Raw genomic sequence first — 22,527 nt, forward strand, 5'->3', positions numbered from 1 at the left:
GCTGATACATGGAGCTTAACAGCTTAAAAAGAATGTACTGTGTAAATAAATGTTCTGGTAAAAGAATAAAAAAAATACCTACCTACTTCCAATTCCTAAAAAATACACACACACAAAAACAATACCAAAAATATCTAAACTCTGGAGTCGTAATGACCGTGTTTACGTGCGTACGACTTTCAATAGTCAGTCTTACAGCCGTAAAGCCAGTGTCTGGGACAGTCGCTCAAGGGTCTTATGTAGGCAGTGTGTACGTATACAACACGGCCACAAGCCTTGTTGTAACACAGTACCTTAACCCTTTGCTTGTGGCCGAGTTGTATACGCGGTTGTACACACTGCCTACATAAGACCCTTGAGCGACTGTGCCAGACACTGGCTTTACGGCTGTAAGACTGGCTCTATTGAAAGTCGTAGGCACGTAAAACACGGTCATTACGACCAACCAGAGTTTAGATATTTTTTGGTATTGTTTTTTGTTGTTTGTGTGTTTTTTTCGGAATTGGAAGTAGGTAGGTATTTTTTATCCTAGGATCAGGATGGACAATTTATTTTACATTAATATACATTTATTACAGAGTAGTGAACTCCAATCTATCACAGTAAGTTGTTGAATAAGAAGTTCCAATCATAGTTTGTAGTTCCTCTGTTGAAATTCCGTTTTGCTCAGATGGTGCTGTTAATTGTGGCTGATCGATTTCCTTAGATTCTTCTCGTTTTAATTGTATAACAGCCAATTTTTCAGCTTTTTTTAAGTACTCAAGCTGCTTAAGTAACACCAAACGCTGTAGCTCAGGCAAGGTCAAATCTTTAGTTTCCTCAGTTTCAATTAATTTAAGTTTTTATCTTTGCTTGTTTTAACGTTTGGCCCTGTTACTTTACGTTGTTCAGCAGTTGAATCTTGCGTTTTTTCCTTGTCGATTCTCATTTGTTTTATCCGAGCTAGTTTCAAAGTTGGTGGAATCCACCGAAGAGTCAAAAGAAAACACTGTTTTTCCTGAGTCTCTTCAGTCCCCGCAGTAACAGCATCTCAAAACGTAAAGTTCTTTATTACAAGCGTAGTTCTGAAAAAAATTAACTAAAAAGTATACCAATACAATATGAAGAAAAAAATGAGAGTTTATTTATCATGCCAACAAGATCAAATAACTGTTATAAAAGGCAAAATTATTTTTTTTAGCAGTTTTAAACTGAACTTACCTTTTAAACGCACAATAGCCGGTTGTCGGTGTCACTTTCAATAAAATGAAGTAACTCCTCTTCCCATGGTTTTCAAGATAACCTTCTTGTAGCCAGTCTTGTTATAGTATCTGCCTTTGAATTCACTCTATTCTTTATATTTTGAATTTTTTTTTAAAATTTGGCTTGAGTCGAGATGCAATCCCAATTCATTATCGATTCGATTTTGAATCTCTTCAATGGCTCTGTTTCTTTTGTTTTTGCTACTGGTATATTACTCTTTTCCAAAATAACTGGATACTCCTTTATAATCGAAATAAAAGAAGCCTGGTTTTCAAGTTGTGGGTTATTCCCTTTATCACAAGCCATCACTTGTTTTGTTGTCACACTCGTGAGACAAGTAAAACAAAATGCGAATGTGGACGCTCAATATTAGTGTTATCTGCTCGATATCTGGACAAGTTGCAACACGTCTGTCTAGCACAAGATAGGGAAGGGGAACTGTGAGCACTTGCTCCATTTGCCTGAGCAAATCCTCTGGCCCAATATTGACTTTTTATTCACATCGAAGCAGAGCACTTACTCGTGTTAGAAGGAGTTACTCCTCACTACCTGAGCATCTGCTACGGAGCATGTACTCCAACTTTATTCACTTCACCAAATGTAAAGTGGCGTATGCCGTTGGTAAATAAATAAATAAATTTCTCTCTATATGTATGTGTGCTTTTTCAACAAGATCAAGAATATTGTCCTTCATATTTATATAATGTTTTAAATCATAGCAATCACAAACAAGTGCATGATTAAGTTGTATGGTTTAGTTCTGTGTTCTGTACAATGAATAGCAAAATAAGTCTACTGCCCTGCCTTACACACCGGCTCTATGTGTCCAATCACTGTTATTCTTCTTCTTACTTTTCCAAACATAACCCTAATTCATTTTAATTTTGCAGCGGAGTACATGAACACGTGTGACATGTGTTATTGTGCTGGTTTAAGTTAATTTTAATTTTCTATTTCTTTTCATTATAGTTTTAATAAGTTGTGTTATATAACCTTGAACTAAACTTTTAAACTCTAAAGTTAATCTGTAATTCAAAATGGTTGGACAACGCAAGAAGAAGGTTAGTGTTTAGGTCAAATAAGATTAGGTTAGGTGGTAAATAATATTTGTGGTTAAGTACATTTTGTTTTGTTTATTTGTCATTAATTTTCAGGATCTCAAATAAATGTTTTGTCCTGATAATTATAGTTATGGTTATGTTAGTAGTAGGTAATGAAGGGTGATTTTGCCTGTTTGATAATGAAACAGTTGGTACCTGTAGAAAATTCAGTTTACTTTTGCCTAGCCTATTTCAATGTTAAATTATTCATTGAACACGAATATAAATATCTTATATTAATATTATTAACATAACAATAAAATCAGTGATATTTTTGATTAGGTATCTGTTTTACCAAAAATTGAAAAAACCAAAATGACAAACCAAATTAATTTATGGATACTTCGGGGAGACTTTAATAAGCGGCCTACACTCATTATTCAGTTGTTTTTATTGAACAATTAGATATGTTATCCAACTTTGATACGTAAAAATCGTATACAATAAGCTTTAATAAATTACCGTATCAAGAAGAATCTTGTACATTAGGCCTACAATTTAAAAATTATAAATTTAACACTAACATCACAAAACAACAAAATCAACTATGGCTTAGACTTAGATATCAAAGAAACCTTATAATATTTATAATGTTCCCAGCTTGATATCAATGAGTAACTGATTTTGTGAAAAGGAGGAAAGAATTCTCCCCATGGGTTACCAAGAGCCAAACCCACAAGTTGAAGCCACTTAAACAAATCTTGTCACTTGTGAGAAATATCTCTTATATTTTCGTCATATTCATCACCATTTTCAAAGTTTCAAAATATTAGTTACTTCTTGCTGTTCTATCGTTTACATTAAAATTATTATAACTAATAAGTTGAAATCATATGTTAAGTTAAATAAATTGTAATATCGAATTATTCCTTAGGATAAAAACATCAAACCATTCATAAAGACAACCGAATAACGAGTGTATTCTGCTTATTAAAGTCTACCTGGTACTTCAACTATGTTTTTGGTAACTGTGCACTTAACAGCCGGAGTGGCAAAATATGAGTTATGTATTATTAACCTAGATTGCTATTGTCCTCGTGAACAAAACAATTTAAGGTTTCAATTAGTGAAAATGCCAAATAACGAATTTATGGAACATTAAAAGTGAAACTCATCTAGAGTAATATTTCATTGAGAAAAATAACTCAATAACGTAGGAACATGCACCAAGTGGTCTTGTTATGATCGTAAGTTAACCTCCTAATAATTGCTGTTGACGTCAGCTGTTACGCCATCTTTCGATAGTTTGTAAAATAACATTAATGCTGAAATCAGGGGATTTGACCAAAGTAAAAGAAGTTTTTGTTTATTTAGACATTCTAAGAATAAAAGTTCATGTCAGCCTGACACAAGTGCCAAATTCAAGTGAGTTAATTAGTATCAGTTGATCAAGTAGTATCAATGGGTGTAATTAAGCAGTATCGTTAGATAATATTGATAAAAACCCAGTGTCCGCTTATGGAACTCTACCCATTATTAGTTTTTCAGTACTTTTCAATACTTTCCTCAGTAAAATTCCCGGTAAAAAAAAAGTTGTCAGGAATATCTTAAAAGTGGTTTTAGTTGGTGCCACTCAATTCTACGTTTACCCTTTTTTAATCGGAAAAACACTTAAATCCTCTTTAAAAGTACGGAGTTTGTATGTCTCTAACCTTTAGTCGTAGAGCAGAATCCATTATCTGTGTGCCATAAAGCCTGGAGGGATGTTCTTGGACTAATTTTAAATCCAGGACCATTCAAGCTGATCATTGGATTTCTGATTTCATATTGTAGCATACAGCCTTGAGCAGCATAACTTATAATAGGCTAATTATGCATTTTAAAAAATCAAAACATTTTTATTTACAAATACATTTGGATACAAAGCATTTTTAGATATAATATTCGTTAAGATAAAGTTCTAGGTAATGGTTAGGCCTACTTGATATGGGGTACCTTGTATAGATTGTTAACCCCTGAAAGGACACTGGTCCAGTGTGATAAAACTACATTTACTAAATTCTTAAAACTTCACCCGGTGGTTAAGAATTTAGTGGGGAGGAGGGGGGAAGATTTTTATGAGTAGGCCCAGGACTCAATTGAATTGGAACATACTGGAACAGGGTTTGCATGGGAATATTAACCCTTCACTTAAAAAGTGCATATAAACATTGTTTTGAGATCCCATATTTTCAAAACTTGCTATAGGAATAAATTCACCCTTCTGGGAGCTATTCCAGATCCCCGGAAGGTTGCAGTTCCTTCACCTCTGGTTCTAGAAATCAGTAGGGCTATTACAGAATAAAAGTTTCTTAAAATTCTTACCTTGATCTTGTGTGCTCAACAAAATAAAACCTTCTTCCTTTGATTCACAAATATTTATTATTTGGTGATTTTTATCTACTGATTACATAAATTACTAACTGTAAGTTAATATTAAATATTTGCTATTTTATTTTATTATTACTGTCTACCGCCAATTATAAATGAGTGACCTCTTTACAGTTAGAATTTGTAATATTAGGGTGCTGCATTTTTATTACTATTCATTTATTAATGAATAGTATTTTATTTTAGGGTAAGTATATTTTTAAACTATTCACTAGTCAATAGATTTCTGTTTTTGATTTTGCCTTAGTTTTTACTGAGTTTAATAATTTTGTCGTCAGATATAAATATTTTAACTTTGATTTCTTTTTCAGTACCAGTCAGGAGAAGGAGTACAGTACATGTCTCGAGCTCGAGCGATGAAGAAACTCCAGCTGACTTTAAAGGATTTCCGGAGACTATGTATTCTCAAGGGCATCTACCCTCGAGAGCCGAGAGTACGGAAGCGTGCCCAACAGGGAAAAGCAGGCATACAAACGTTGTATCACAAAAAAGACATTCAGTTTTTAATGCATGAGCCGATAATCTGGAAATTGAGAGATATGAAGGTAACTGATAACCTTAGTAAACATTTTCATACATAGTATGTGAGAACTTCCCTTAAAGTTTGAATTGAAATCAAGAAATAAATTCTTTATTTAATGGCAGCTATACTAAAATGAACTGCAGTCCTGAAAAACATAAAATATCAACCTGTAACAGCAATATCAAACCAGATTATTCACGTCAAGCTGTCCCTTTTTTTAAACCCTTTTAAGAGCAGAATCAGAAATTACCATGCCCTGAAATTGCACACCGTCATTTTGGGGATATACTAAAAAACTGGTCTATGCTATTAGCAAGTGTTTTTCTTAGTAAAACACCCCATTAATGAGGCCAGTAAACATGCTTCTTTGGCATGAAATATGCAGAAATTAATTACCTTCAATCAAATAAAATCATTCTAATCTGTTCAATAAAGTTAGTAAATATTTATAAAATATCCAAAAATGGAAAAAAAGTTTTTAGGAATGTAGGATTTTTATGACAGACATTATTTTTTTGTATGTCTGTCAGTATAAATATTTTTATTTTACTGTTGGATCTTTTGATCCTTACTAGTTGGATCTTTTAACTAACAAATTTGCAAAAACATAGATGACATAAATAGTGAAGACAACTTTTATAAAACGTTAAGTAAAAAAAAAATTAATTATTCTTGTGTGTGTGTGTGTGTGTGTAAGAATTAAAATTCCCTACACTCCACTTTACACTTTGTACAAAAGCCTAAAATTTGCAAAATGTAAAAACACAAAACTACAATAAATTATTGTATATTTAAAAATTACATCTTTTGCAGAGGAAATGTTATAATACATTTTAAGAAAAACATTGTTTGTAAAATAATAAATATAAATTGGAAACACTTTAGTAATTACATAAGTTAAACATAAATCTTTCCAATGATTTAAATGTAACTACTGCTTATTGTAACAATCTTTTCACTTTTAAATGTCAGGCTGTTTTGCAGTGATGCATACGGTTACTATTTTTTAATCTTAGTTAGTAAATATACTGTCAAAAATGCTGATTTCTGGCTATTTGTATGTGTTTATTCGAAAAATGTTTTTATTTTAAAAACGAATTACTGATCATATGAAGGTCGTGTCTTTGATTGGTGAAATATTTGCTTAGTGTGTAAAAATAGCTGGAACTTCCTGTTTAGTTTTTTTAACTGTGCTGTAGATTGGTTTAAACTGTGATATAGTCTGGTTTAGCATTTGCTCATTGATTAAATTGATAATTATCTGTTGTTTTAGGTTCATTTTCGACGACTTGGGAGAGCAAAGAGCTTAAGAAAGTTTGGTGAAATGAAACACTTGATGAAGAAACATCCGAATTTGACGTTAGATCACATAGTCAAAGAGAGGTTAGTAAGTATGGAGTGGAAAGCATTTAAATTTCATCTTTAGTACTGTTACATTCATATTATAAAGAATATTATATAAAGTAAGGATGAACTTATTACACTGGGCACATGCCTAAGATGTACCCTTTGAAGGGAGGCAGTCGAAAGAATTGTTTACGATTGTTATTAAAGAATGTAGTATAAAATATTACAATATTTCACGTAATAATATATATATATATTTTTAAGATTATAGATATAAATACGTCTTAATTTATATATAAGGATACAGTTCATCATGCAAGTAAGTTGAGTAAGACACTGGCGCTTCAATGCGGTGTGGCATTACTGTTTTACAGCCTACACACAGCTTAATTTTTGCCTGCTGGGACATATTATGCGGTCGAACAAATCGAACCTGAAGCGCTGTACAAGTATTTCACATGTGCTCCACATTCACTCAACTTAGTGGTCACAGGTGATGCCAGCTGCAGTCAGACGCATGAACATATTGTTTTACCTTCCTACCAACCATCAACTAGAATCTATCTGGCTGAAAACTCAAGATTTTTTTTTTTAAAGACTGTTTAGATGGTATGTTTCTGTTTTGTGGTGAACAAAAGAGTTCAATACTGTGCTGTGCTTCCAGTTTCAGAGAGGTTACAGTAATATTTCACTCTTTTATCTTTTTTTTGCTTCCGGTAATTTGGCTTATTGGCAGCATGCTACCACCATTTGTGGAAGGGGAGGGAGTTAAGGGGAACAGTATTTGGTAATGGCCGGCTACAAGCAAAGAAAACTTTTGACAGTATTACAAAAATTAAATATTGTTCACATCTTTATAGTTTAACCCCTTTGAAGGAAAAACTCAAAATCTGACGTGAGCAGAAAGAAAATTGTGATTCTTAGTCAAAGCTTTATATCCGAAATACCAAACCAGTCAACTGTAGGCCTATGATTAATTGGCATGTTCAATCCGTGATTATGAATCATTCTGAGAATATATATCACCCCTACGGGACAGTGTACAACTGTAGTAATCCTCATATGTAGCTATCATTAACACGTCCACTCCTAACGTCTCCGATCGGAGACGCATTAACCCATTGCGGATCGTATTGTTTTGGCGCGCGGGCACCAGCGGGCGCGAATTAATTCACGGTCAGCGGCCGCACGAACAGCAATGGTGCGCCACATCGTATCGCTTGCTATTGTATACTTAGAAAATTCAGCTGCGAAGGTATTTGTTCAGATGGAACATGGGCCTGTTGGGGTATCCGTGATGTAGAAACGATAACACGCGAGCAAGGTGCCGGGGTGGCAGGGATGATGTCTGAATCATAGTCTAAATAAAGCGGCTTGGGCGAATCGATTGCAACATCCGGGCCATTGTCTATATGACCATATAACACCCTTCATCAATCAGTTACATCTGTTAAAGTTGAATCTACTCCGTCAGTTCCACATTCTCAGCATGTTACATTCTATTTTGTATAACGATTATTCCCCTTCCTATCTGTCTGAACGCTTTTCTTTCATTTCTGAAACAAGCAATTGGAATACTCGACGTGGAGCCCCTCTGTTATCTATTCCTGTTCATAGATCCTCTATTTACAGTAAATCATTCACAGTCTCTGCTTGTCGACTTTGGAATAATCTCCCGGATCATATTAGAGGTATTCGTGGTCGGGAACGGTTTCGGGGGGTGCTTAGGGACCATCTGTTTCGGACCTCGTCGGGTTGACGATATCGTGGCATAGGGTATGGGACTATGGCTTTGTATGAATGGTGATGGATGAATGTCTGTTAACTTCCTTGTAAGTTTTATTCTATGTATTTATTTTTAGTTTCATAGAAAACCTTTGTTTCATTTTATTACTTTATATAAATAGAGATTATAATTTTTGATTGTAAAATAGTAATGTAAACTGTATTGTGGCTCTTGTTTTACAGTAATAGTAGAGTTTATTAATTTGTGGTTAGGTGTAAGAGAGGACTTAATAGTCCTAACCTCGCCAATTGAATATGTTTTATGTTTTACGTTGTATTCAATAAAGTCATTTTTCATTTCATTTCATTGTCTAGACTAAACCCACCAACATGTACGTCTGCGTCGTTTAGTTGTGTCACTAACCTCAAAAGTATTATAATAACAACTGAGGAAAACACCCAATCAGAAGCGCTAAAAAGCAGAGAGTAAATTCATATGAATGATTTTTCAACATCGACATACAACTGCGATCTGTAGGATATTTATAAAACTTTTGAAAATTCTAAACGTAGACCGTTGTTAAACACTCTTAGTAGACAAGTGAAGACGATCGCCCGATCTATCAGACATTAACAGAACTATTTGGAGGGAAATTTAAAAGCAGACCGCTTTTGCGACCTCAGCTCGTCACTGTGCCGTGTTAGGCCCGGCCGCTGCGTGACGAGCCCAGCTCGTCAGTGATCCGCAATGGGTTAAACTTACCCCGGTGCTAAAATTGCTCAGCACCCAAAATGAGTTTCATACGGAGATGTGTTAAGAGTTTACAGCATGAAACTCACACAGGTAACAGCATGAGTTGTATAAACTCCAGTGTTTATTTTTATTTATTATTATTAACACATCAAATTTGGTTAGGATGGATATAGAGAATTGGTGCCACACAGTCGTATCCATGGTACACTCGCGTAATAATTAGTTCTCTGAAAAGGTGCACTTCTTCTGGTCTTGATGTCACTAGGTCGCAAAGTTAATGAAGTGCTTTGTGAATGCAAACAATTATTCATATATTTTGTATACTGTTTGCAATAATGAAGTTTGGTGGCATAAGCAACATATTTCCCATCATCTCTTCAATAAATGTTTGGTTTGTGAAGGAAAGTAGTGCAAACAAATAAGTTTTTATGATGTGCTATTATTGGATTGTATAAAGGAGCACACATGATCAATGAGTTGCTTTAACTCACATCTACCTATGTATGGTATTGCGTCTCCGAATACTAATGATAGTTAATACACAATATCAGGGGTGTCCTATATACATGTGTGTGTGTGTGTGTGTGTGTGTCAGAAAGCATAATGTGTGTTAATCAATGGTCATGGTTTTGTTACCCACAAAAAAAAATGATATCTTGGTATCTTGGAATATCTTGGTTTTAAGGAAGGAATACAAATAAATATCTATTTTACCTGCTTATCTGTATTTGTGTTGTGAATTCAGTGTATACTGTAAGACAATAGATTGTTACTCTTTAGAGCAATTCTTTTTTTTTTAATCATTGGTGTTAGTTTGATTATAACAGTAGTGACAATTTCAATATATTATTAAATCATATGTAAATAGTTTTGTCATTTTATGTTTTGAATGATCAAAAATATTCATGTACGCCTATATAATTTTAACATAACTAAATTAAATTTATCTGTGTATAATAATAGAACAGAAACACAAGTATATATGTTCGCAGATCTTGTTTCAATGTTCTATAATGAAAATATAGTCACATGAAGTGTTGAAAAATTTCAAAAATGTGGTTGAGCTGAAAAATTAAATAAGAAATTGTTCTTGCTTGACCATTTTTAGGCATGAGATCATAGATCTGAACATTAGGTAAATCGATTCCTGCACTAAATGATGAACCCCCTTGTTGCAACAGGTATCCGACATTCATAGATGCCTTGCGAGATCTGGACGACTGCCTGACTCTCTGCTTCCTATTCGCCATGTTCCCCAGCCTCAACGGAGTGCCACGAGACCAGAGCGTACTCTGCCGCCGGCTTACCATAGAGTTCATGCATGCCTGCATCGCTGCCAAGGCCCTACGGAAGGTCTTCGTCTCCATCAAGGGCTACTATTTCCAGGTGGAGTTGAAGGGTCAAACTATCACTTGGATCATGCCACACCAGTTTTCTTTCCAGGTGAGTGTAATTCGTTTTGAAATTAGCTTGATTCTATCCGTTCATTAAGTTTCACTGTTAATCATATTTGTTCTGTTCACCTCCAGCCCCAGAGCAGAAGAGAGGTGGATTTTCGTATAATGTCAACGTTCACACAATTCTACACGGTCATGCTGGGTTTTGTGAACTTCCGTCTGTACCATTCCCTGAATCTGTATTACCCACCGACATTTGCCTCCTATTCTGGTGAGTTTCATTCATGGAATCAACTCATAGTGACAGAAAAAAGTTGTTTATTTTTATTTCTTTATTATAATTAATTTTTTTACGACAGAAAAAACTAAATAGATCATACATAATTAATTTGCTTTTGAAAATGACTTTTCAATTTGAAAGAAATATACCTTTAGTAAAACTTACTGATTTGGTTAAATGTATGTTGATATTGTGAATAGTTTTCATACTATACATGTAGATACTAATTACATATTATGAAGAAGCTCGTTCTTTGTGTACTGATTTATAATCCATAAAGACATTTTTAAAATGTTGTAAGAATTTGCTTGGATTGATTACATTACTGTACTATGGTTAAAATGACTTAATGTTAAATGTTGGAAAATTTTAAGTTCTGAAACTACAATAAAGGTCTTATTACATTTAAACACATTAAACCAATATTTAATACTTTTATTTTTGTGAGGCCTTTCGATAGCAAGGCTATCTTCGTCAGACACATCACAAAAGTGTCAGACACGCTATCGAAAGGCCTCACAAAAATAAAAAGTATTAAATATTGGTTTAATGTGTTTAAATGTAATAAGTTAACAGAAGCCAATATATCTTCATCATCAACAATAAAGGTCATTGGATCATGTAATAAGTTTTTATATTTATTATACTATTGCTGTTTTCAGCTTTAGAAGCGAAGGGCAATGAGTTGGTGGATGAAGAGGCATACTTGTCCGAACGTATTGCAGCCCTCAACCAGCCCTTGGCACGTTCTGGCACGTCGGAGGACAATTCTGATGAAGTGGAACTTGATGCTTTTCCAACGGTAAGATCAGTCAGAAATTGACTACAGTTTCGTATTGTAGCTACACATATTCATATAAATAAAATTCCAAATTATATTCTTTTACTTAGATATGTCACCAGCTGGATACAAATGTTTCTAAAATGGCTTATTGCAGCTGTATTGCATACAGGGTGAGGTAGACCACCCATCTGCAATGTATAGGAGCTGAACTGAGAAACCTACCTTTTAGTTTTAAAGAAATACCCCGTATTTCAACACAAATAATTTGGGAAAGTAATTATTAACACCTAAAAATACCCCAAAATGGCTCTTTGGGGGGGGGGGGGGATCATTATGAAAGATTTGAAAAAGTAAAGGTAGGTCAAGCCGTACCTCATTTTAAATGCTTTTATTATGAAAAAGTTTTAATTTATTTCAATTATTGTACACAAACATGTCAAAGTTGCAAGTTTTCACAGTTTTTTTTTTTTACTGTTATCTCATTAAAAATTTGAGCAAAACCAAAATTTTATCCGTTACCAAAGATGTATTCTTTCTAAAAATGAGTTACAGTTGTCACTTTTCTGTAAATTTACTACTTTTAAAATAGCCTAGTTCAAATTGACGTTTCAAACTTGTAAGATCTAACATTCAAATAGCAAGTTGTAACTTTCATTACACCTATCAATAACTGTCTTAAAAACTAAAATTTTTTGTGTCCTTATTCTTCAGATCACGAATTGATCTCCCTTCGGTAACTTATATAGCAAATAAATTTCTGATGCAGTCTTTTTATATTTGTCGGCAGTGTGATATATTTGGAACTACAATAATTTGTAACCTACGGTGAAAACGTGTGAGATTTACGCATGAATTTTTATGACCCTGGCCTTTTTACTAGGGATAGTTTGGCTCTATTCACTTGATTCTGATACCAATAAAAGTGCTTCAAATAGTGTTGGAAAGTTAGAATTTCACAGTATTATGATTAGTGATGTGTGTTGAAGCTGAATCTCGAATCAAAATAAATTGTCTATTCGTGGACAACAGCTGATCAGCAGTAGACGAAATTACCAGTTTGCTAACATGTGTTTTTATTGAATTTTCTGTTGAAAAAAATGTAGATAGATAGCCAAATAAAAAAATTATCTAGTTGCCACTTGTGTCGACTACTGTACAATTTTGTGTTCCCTATGACCTTTAGTACAAGCCAAGCAATTGCCACTAGACAGATTAACAGCATAATTTATCACTTACTTTTTCTATCTTAGTTTATATAATGTTACAATTGAGACCGAACCGAGCTGGATAACTGGGTGACTACTGTATTATTGTACCAAATGTTTCTGAATCAGTTATAGGATAAGGGAGTTAACATGTTCACAAACCACTGTTTTATATTGCATACATTTTTGAAACGAAATTTAGGATCTGGGTGTCACATTCACCTGTCTACAAGGAATACTGCAAATTTTCTCATGATAGTGATTGCAAAAGTCACTAGATTCTGGAACTTTTTTTTAATTAAAGGAGAAGCCGATCCCCTTTTAAGCCTTGTTCTGTCCGTCCTCATGGGCCACTGGCCTCTGCAAGGATCTTATCAAAGAATAAGGGGGAGAGTCGATACAGTACAAGGTCGATGGTACTGATAAAAAGTGCAAGGGTCACAGACAAGATTCGAGCCTGTGCTATCTCTAACTCAGATTCAAAGTCCAGTGTATTAGACCGCTCGGCCATCGACACTCCCATCTAAAACTTTCATCGTATTAGATGAATTTGAGCATAAACCACCCCTGTAGACAAATTAATACTTAGAACTTCAACACCGGCCTTTTTTTTTTTAAATTGTATCCACTTCAATAAATTAGTCCAAACCATGTTACATTTTTGCATAAACCTTGCCTTTTTCTGGTTAACACTCCATAAATATAATTCTTTTACTAAATTGTTATTTCACTACGAAAACAATCAAAATAATTTGGTTTCTTTACATACCTGTCAATGAGTGATTTAATTGAATTTATTGATTAAATATTACAGAACTTGTGTAAAAAAAAACAAAACTTTTGGGATTTATATTTTATGTCTTACAACAAATTGTTATTTATAAAACAAATATAGTATTAACAACTCAAAAGATTTGGATGTGTTCAAATATTGTTTGTAAAACATTATTATGTCTTCAGATATTTAACCTAATTCATTGCTTTTGGAATGTAGACATCAGTTTTGCATCTGAATAGTGTACTTAGTTTTTTTTTTTTATTTAGTGTAATGTTATACTTTATTTGATTAAGTAAGCAATGCCTACAAATTTGTGTTTGTGATTGTAAAGAACTTGAACATTGTTGAGCATTTTCTGTGAAAGCTGGTGACTCTGGCCAATAGCCATTGTAACATTTAATGAAATCAGTTTTATGCAGTCATGTACTATTATGTTTTTATAATTTACAGTAACAAGTTTAATTTGGTTATATTCAGAAAAATTTTGCATCTATGTGATTTATGCAGACGGATGATCCTGAGAAGCTGGAGGAGGCTAAGGTAGAAGCGGAGAAGTTGCGGAAGTTGAAGACACTGTTCAACGGTCTGAAGGTGTTCCTGAACCGAGAGGTACCCAGGGAGCCCTTGACCTTCGCCCTGCGCTGTTGTGGTGCGGAGGTGTCGTGGGACAAGCAGTTGTTTGTGGGCGCCACTTTTAATGAGAATGATGAGACGATCACACATCAGATTGTTGACCGGCCCTCTATGGAGACGCAGTATATCTCAAGGTGAAACCTTAGTTTATTGATCTTCATTATATTTATATGGAAATAAATATTTGTCAGTATCTTGAGGTGCGGCACAAGAAGACCAACTGCCAGTTCAATAAAGTGTTCATATATAACTTTAAAAGTTTTTAGCGATGTAAAAGACTCTGAAGCAGTCTGGCATCAGATTCATTGCTTTTTCGTTTGTTAAAATTGTTACTAAAAATCCATTTGAAAGTTCGTCTTGTGACATTTTATACAATCGCTAATCGCACAAAGTTTTATTCCCTAACCATCACTTGCAATGCATATATAAATATTGTATCCACTAAGTAAGACGAACGTAAACAAGCATGAAATATAATCAGCTGGTTTCTTTTACCACTTAAGTGTTCTGATCCATCAGCTGATATATTTTTACTAACCTGGAATAGATGACAATTGAATTTGTGAGAAATTATGATGGAAAAGAAACGTGGAAAACAAGTACTATACTCAGGCACAAAGAAAACTATGTGAAAATTATCTCTGTTAATAATACTAATGCTTTAAAATAAAAACCGTAACATTTCTTACAATACTCGTAATTAGGATTTTGTCAATGTTATGTTTGGTAGGTCAGTTATAGATTGAATATTGTAGTAGGCAAGCATATGTAGTTCATAAAACAATACAGGAAATATTGTTTAGAGACAAAGCAGATCCCACAGAGTGATTGATGTTACCACTAGTGGTACAAGGTATGCGTGTAACATTCAGGGCTACCAGTCCAAATGTTCAATATTTTTTAGAAACAAAGTTTATAATCATTCCAAAAATGATAAACATTTTCTCTGTCATCAGAGGAATAGAGGAACAATATTTGTGTTTGATTTGGATTTTGTAAAATCATGATAATCAAAATAAAAAATGATGGCCAAAGAGAGTTACAGAGATCTTTGATTGTGAATAGTACACTGGTCTTTTTCACACAAATAATCAAAGCCTCCAGATCCTTAATGAAAAATACTTATGATAGCAGATTGGCCCTTAGTTCTCAAAGGACGATTAATTGGTGTTTCATTATTGTATGTAACAATCTCTGTCTGATGCAGGTACTACGTCCAACCGCAGTGGGTGTTTGACTGTGTCAATGCTCGGGAGTTACTGCCTGTAGAGAAGTATCTGCTCGGTTGTGTGTTACCTCCACACCTCTCGCCCTTTATTGACCCTTCGCGCAAGGAGGAATATAACCCGCAGGAGATGCCAGACCGTTCGCTCATCACCGCTGCAGCTGGTTAGTGTCAAACTGTTGAGATCCTTGTAGAATTTCAGAATGACAATGATAGCGATAGTTCTTATTAACACACATCATACTGAACTTACATCATACATTGTACTGATTTTACTATATTTGATGTTTTAGAAGGTGGAGAAGAGTCTGAGAAGGAAGAAGAGGACACAAATATGGATGCCACTGCTAACTCTGGTGTTGAGAGTGAGTCTGAAGATGAAGAGGATGAAGAATCTTTTGGTGAAAACGAAGAAAATGAGGAAGATACGGAGAAGGATGCCCTTAGAAAAGCAAAGGTATGGTTCCAAAGAATGTGTTCATGCATCTTAGAAATGTTTTGCATATATATTTTGCAACATATTGAATACAGTTAAAAAAGTGTTATAGGCTCTTGAAAAATGTAGTTTTAACTAAAATTGTTATATTTGTGGTAAGCCTTTTTTCTAATAATTTTGGCTTGCTTCAGTATAAGTAGGGTAGATGTCAAATTGTAATCCATATATATTGTTCAGCTGATTAAGTTTTTATTGTAAAGAGAAGCAAGACAAACAATAAATGATGGTAGGGGGAGACATTACCGACGTAGTTAAAGGGAGTGGTCCGTTTAATACCTCCCCCCCCCACCCCCGAAGAAGGGGGTTTTCGGCAGTGTTGTGCACCATTAAGAAGTAAGATGGAGAGTTCGACGCGTTGTTATGTAACTATTAAATTTCAACAGTTGCTTGAACTTATTCACAAAATTTACCCGTTTTACTCCAAAAATTGTATTGTTAATATTACATTTTCTCTTCATAAGAAAACAAACGGATCAAGCGTTCTTGACTGAGTAGGAATGACAGTGTATGATATTCCCTCACTTTCGCACTCGGCAGCAAAGGATAAAACTTTACAAAATATTGCAGATATATGTCTCGTATCATAAATCCAAATATTCAAGCTGGTAAAAAAGGATGACTCAGCAGTCCGTTATAGTAGGAGGCAGGAAGTTTAGTGCTGTAGATCTGGTGACATGTATAGACAGGTATGTTAAGACTGGCGCAATAAGCAAGCAGACACTAAATCATCTTTCAGTTGTGCATGTGTATTAGTCAAGTGTAAAAGTACAGTGTGTACCGTGCCAAGTGATGGTGTTGTGACTATTGTATTACATTAAGGCTGTATTTAGATTTTAGTTACAATGTGTTAAAAGTGGACAGGGTAAAACCCTTTCAGTCGTTGATTTTAATTTACAAAAATTCACAACCCGAGAAGGGACAACACACAGTTTAAAACAATGTTGTACAGTTATGGAATGCTATTTTAATTTTTGAAGTGAAAACTTCTTTAGGCGCGTTGAGCGTTTTGGTAGAGGGTAAAATCCTCGGTTCGCGTCACCGACATGCTAATGATACTAACCTGCATGAAAAAGTCAGTCTCGCTGTGTTTTTTAACCGTAGACTTGGCCGCGGACTACTAACTTGCATGAAAAAGTCAGTCTCGCTGTGTTAAAACTGTCCCGGCGGAGTATGAAAACAGACTGCGAAAATCAGTGACCTTTACGGCTTCCTCTCGCGATTTAAAAGTGAAGCCAATGTCGTACAATTCTGTAAGATGCGTCAAATTAAAGCTCTTAATATTGGCAATCTATTGGTTACATTTTTAAATATTAAAAAAATTTCGAAATAATTTTGATTATTGTTTACATTTTACATAGCGTTTACAATGACAAGAAAAAAGGTAGTAAGCGAGGATTTTTTTTATTTTTTGGTCAGACAAAATTTGTCAGCGAGAAAGTTGTGTGAAAATAGATGAATATTTTTTTTTGTAATTTATCATTTTTTATTGGAAGTTTAGTTTAGCCTGTAGTAGCGTATGAAGTGATGAGTGAACGTTTCTGCCGGAACTGTAGTTGGCGCATTTTCTCACTGATACCGTATTAACTCAATAAATTAGTTTATTGTGCAATAAAAATACCTTTACGAAAGAACCAAGTTAATTTAACTAATTTATTAGTTTTAAAAATATTGTGGGTTTAATTGTTATTGCAATTATATACTTTATACGTAGCAATAACTGTATTATTTACAACGGTGTTCAACTCACTGTTGTTTACTCACTTGTATTCTATGTTTATTAATATTTAACCTCTTCATCATGAAATGAGTATTATTACGGTATAAGATTTATCTTACTAGCGTGGTAAAATAGATTTCTAGTTATTTGATAATATTTTTTTCGTGGATTTTAAATTGGAAAATTAAAAAAATGTTATAATAATTTTAGATTTTATGAAATATGTTCATTTATTGTTTTTATTAAGATATTGTTAAGATAATTGTATATTAATTATTTTTTCAACCACTTTGTATTTATATTTTGTTTATGATTTGTTTAACCCATCATATGTAACTAATAAATAAAACATAAAAAATTTTATATAATTTTTGCGTATAGTTTTAATTACTCTCAACTTAATAGTTCCGTTTTCACTTCTATCGGCAGTCCCACGACTGCTACTGTTTTTATTATTTTTTCTTTGAAGTTTATTATTGTTTGTTATATTGCAGTTTTTAGAATAGTATAAATTAGGGGGGCTATGTTGTTGGCAGCGTCATTTTTGAGTGGTTTAGTGTTACCGTTACAAGTCTGAATTTAGCATTACATAACTAATAAACAGCCTCAAGAATCCATCTTTGATTAGTCTTAGGTAAAATAACATATTTTAATAAATAATGCATTTATTGTTTCACAAGCTTTGTAAATTTATTAAAATGTTGGAGGAAAAACATTGATTGTTTATTTTTAATTCTTAACAAGTTGGTTTATATAAATAAAATGGTTTAACAGTTTTCATACTATAAAGTATATTAATAAAATTTAATATACTCAACAAAAAAATAACTCTAACAAAAAAAATAACACTAAAAAATAATATTTGTTTTTTTTTACTAATTTGTTTAAATTTTCTCATGCATTATCTTCAATTTCTAAGAGCAATTACAAAAGAAGTAGTGGTCTGTAAACCTCACACATTTTTCACTATTCTGAGCTTTACAAAATTCTTTTTCGACTGTTCAAAACCATTAATCAGAACATAATTAACAACAAAACGGCTCTGTGAGTACATTATTAAAGCTGTTTGCTGCATTTCAAATCTAGTTGGATCAAGATCTTGTTCTATTATCAGGAACAACTTGTTATAAACGTGTTTTTTGCAGCGGGCCGGGATGATGGTGAGCAGCGGGAAGGTGGAGAAGGAGGATCCAGCGGAGCAGAGACGGGAGGAGTATCAGGAGTTCAAGCTCCGTGAGAAGATGATTAACAAGAAACACCGTAGACTGTACCAGAGCATGATGAAGGGACGGCGGGACCGCATCAGAGACAAGAAGATATTGATGAAGAAGAGGAGGATAATTGACGAGAAAAAGGGAGGGCATAAAGAACAAAAACAAATGGTTAGAACTTAGTTCAAACTAGAAGGTTTTTGCTAATTATATTTTTACAATTACAAGCTATTGTAAAGATTTGTAAATAAACATTAATTGTGTACATAAACACTTTTAAAGTAACTAAAGTTTTATTTTTTTATTCATAAATTTCCATTATCAATGTCTGTGACTAAAATAATCTTATGTTTGGTAAAAGAGTGGTCAGTTTTAACTAATCCAACTATAAAATCACAAAAGTGCAGATGATAAAATAAAAAGAACCCTGCTCTTAACTCTTATAATGCTTAACTCTCATGGTTATGCTATAAGTGGGTTATGTAGTTAGCTACGTGCTGTTTTCAGCCAGTATCAACATTTAGCACTCTTTATACGAGTTAAAATTATAAGATGTATTATACATGCGTTGAAATATTTTCAGTTACTACATGCAGAAAAATTTTTTGCCTTGTAAGTGTTAATAAGAAATTAAGTTATAAGAAAAGAACTGTTCTGTAAGTTATTCATCTTAAGTTGTATTTTTGGACATTACAATATTTTTTAAATCCTGCGGTATTTATGTCAAGTATCACATGCATCCGAGTAGCTTCACAAGAAAATTCAATATGTTAGATTACAAATTTTGTAACTTAGGTTATGAGTTAACTACTATACCAAAAGAACTCTGAGCTTTTTCTATGTTTTGATATTTTTGTTTTTTGTTTTAAAACTCAACATAATAATTATTTGAAATAAGGATAAAACCAACTTATATGTATTTTATTTATTTGTGTTTTCTAATTATACATATTAAAAAAAACATTAACTATTGAGTTATCTGTTCTCCCAGTGAAAAGCCATTCAATATACAACTAAAAAAGTAAACTTGTTTGTCCCTGAGCAAGTCTGGTGAAATTAATCATAAAGCGTAAAAGGTTCAGCTACTGACTGTGCAAAACTGATAAGAAGTGTAGAATCAAAAAATATATGTGTTAGTTAAGTGTAGAATCACTTAATGTGTCTGGAACATTCAGAAACAGTCTGCAAGGAGTGTGCTAAAAAAACTGCAAATGTCCAGGAAGCAAATTGTCTCATTCCAATCCCCACTGTAACCCATTACAAAATACATCATGTAATTTTAAAAATAAGTAGCAGTACAGTAAATTGTTTAGCAAAAAAATAAATATAATACGAACAGGAGTAGTCAACAAAGTATCTACCAGATACAGAGCAAGCGTTGGTGCCAGTTCTTTTTACTCTAAAATTGCTGTGCATATAAAAATATATATTTTTCATTTTAGCCTTGTGTATTTTAGAAGAAATGCATATCGATATATCAAGGTGAAGTAGTTACAATTTTGGTACTGACTTTCTCATATTAAAATCGTAATTCAACTATAAAAGAGCTACTTATGCAAAATTCCACACAGACTTGTAGTAATAAGTAAATTAAAAAACACCAACAATTAACCGCAAAATAATACTCAGACACTGAGATACGTGTGTAAGAGGTTTTTTCACTAACCCCCTTCACCTAACTAGCTATCACCGCATCCTTTGATTGGTCCCAACTATCCAATCACAAGGCCAGAGAGACTCATTGTCAACTCTATTCTGTCACCTCTGTTGTAACCCCGTTATCAAAGTCGACTACCAGAAAAACCTGCTGTCTTACTGTACCATTCCTACATCCGCAGACCCTTTCTTGAGAAATTACATTATTTATTTTACCTATTTTTTGACATCAGTAATTAAATTCTAAAAATATTTTTGCATATATTTTCTCCAACCAATATTTAGAAAATAAATTTTAAATTTCCTACGTAGCAAATGCTACAATTGGGTTTTCAAATTTTGAAAAATGCTCAAACTTGAAAGGTCTAAAACTTAATGTTTTTAAATAACATAATATAATGAATGGTACATCCTATAAAAGGTCTTAAAACAAACACTTTCTGCATTTTCAAGTTTTTGCCTATCTCTAATTGTTCAAACATTACAGCTTATAAAAAAAAATAAAAATGGTAATTAACAAAATTATATACTTCTGTAGTAGTTTTCAATGTTATCTTAAGAGGATAACAACTAAAGTTCTCATTCACAATCCCAATACATTACTGTAAAAATGCTAATGTTAAAGTCTACTAAGCTGATATCTGTGTGCCACTTCTTACAGGCCTAGAAAGTGTTTTTTCGTTCTTTATTAATGTGAAATTGGACCTGTCCTTTTTCATGCAAATTTTAAACCTACAATATAGTTATTTGAATTCCTTCCTCTAAATCTGACAGAGTTATTGCTCATATATTTTGAACTCTAATCGCTCAAACTTTTGACAGGCTGCAAGTGTCATACATATAGTTATTCCTTTTTAAAGCCTATCTTAATGTGGTAAAGACTAAATTTTGGTGAGATTAAATTTACCCTGTGTGAATCTTTTATTGAAGTAGAATCTTTGGCAGAGCATCAAAATTAAAAAAAAAATTAATTAGTAAACATTGCCATAAATTGATTATTAAGAGATATTTAAATTTTATTAATCAAGTTATTTTGCTAACTTTTTCCGAATTTTAAAATCCAAAATGGCAAAATCAACCACTCTCCAGATTAAGACCTACATCTCCTACCTCATGGTATCTAACACCACAGCATGAATCAGGGGGGAACTGGACTGCCAATTATTGAATGATCTTGATAAGGGAAGCAGTCATATTATTGGATACCAAGAAACTCACTTGCACATGCTCCTCTTTGAAAACATCTGATGAAGGTTTCCAAACTCTTCAAATAAATCTAAAATAACTTCGAACATAATTAATTCATAATTGAGAGAACCACAAAAATCAGCAACCAATATTACATTACATAATCAGGAGGTAACGGTCAATCATCAAATTCTAAAAATTTCTAAAGTTATACCAGTTTTTAAAAAGGGTAATACAAGGGATGTCTCCTGCTACAGGCCATTGTCGATTCTGTCTTCTTTCTCAAAAATCTTTGAGTGTATTGTCTACAACCAACTTCTAATATTTCAAGTTCAATAGATTAACAGATAAAGAACAACATGGGTTTTTGCCGGGTAAATCCACTATTACAGCTGGGATTGAGTTTATTAAAAATATAATCAATTCAGTTGATGCAGGATAAAAGTGGTAGATTATTTCTTGACCTATCACGAGCTTTTGATAGTGTTGTCTCACAAATTGTTATTAGATAAACTAAAAGAATTAGGTATAAACAAAAAAGAACTCAGTTGGTTTACCTCTTATCTTAGTAACAGGAAACAATATGTGGAAACACAATTTACAGAAAATAACTTAAGCTGTAATTATATAAGAAAAATTGCATCAAGCCAACAAACAATAAGGTATGGAGTCCCACAAGGCTCAATATTGGGCCCCCTACTTTTCATTTGTTATCTGAAAGGAATTACAAAACGTGCCACTCTAAGCAAAATTCCTTTATATGCAGATGACACCAACATGATAGTGACGGGAAAATCTCCAGATGACATTGAGATTTCTGCTTATATCGACTTGGCAGCTATCAAAGAATTCTTAATCATAATTTATTATTGAATTCAAGTAAATCAAACTTTATA

At 33.2% G+C, this 22,527-nt stretch overlaps 1 protein-coding gene across 1 annotated transcript; it reads left to right on the top strand.

The window, feature by feature from the left end:
• Positions 1-2,103: 2,103 nt before the first annotated feature.
• Positions 2,104-19,072, top strand: LOC124372546 (pescadillo homolog). The gene is made up of 10 exons (XM_046830945.1): positions 2,104-2,303; positions 5,024-5,257; positions 6,509-6,618; positions 10,243-10,504; positions 10,591-10,729; positions 11,401-11,540; positions 14,013-14,272; positions 15,346-15,527; positions 15,657-15,820; positions 18,722-19,072. Exons 1-10 carry the CDS (start codon positions 2,280-2,282, stop codon positions 18,968-18,970), a joined length of 1,764 nt encoding a protein of 587 aa, XP_046686901.1. The 5' UTR covers positions 2,104-2,279; the 3' UTR covers positions 18,971-19,072.
• Positions 19,073-22,527: the final 3,455 nt, after the last annotated feature.

This window comes from Homalodisca vitripennis, unplaced genomic scaffold, assembly GCF_021130785.1.
Source record: "Homalodisca vitripennis isolate AUS2020 unplaced genomic scaffold, UT_GWSS_2.1 ScUCBcl_3442;HRSCAF=8983, whole genome shotgun sequence".
NCBI lineage: Eukaryota > Metazoa > Arthropoda > Insecta > Hemiptera > Cicadellidae > Homalodisca > Homalodisca vitripennis.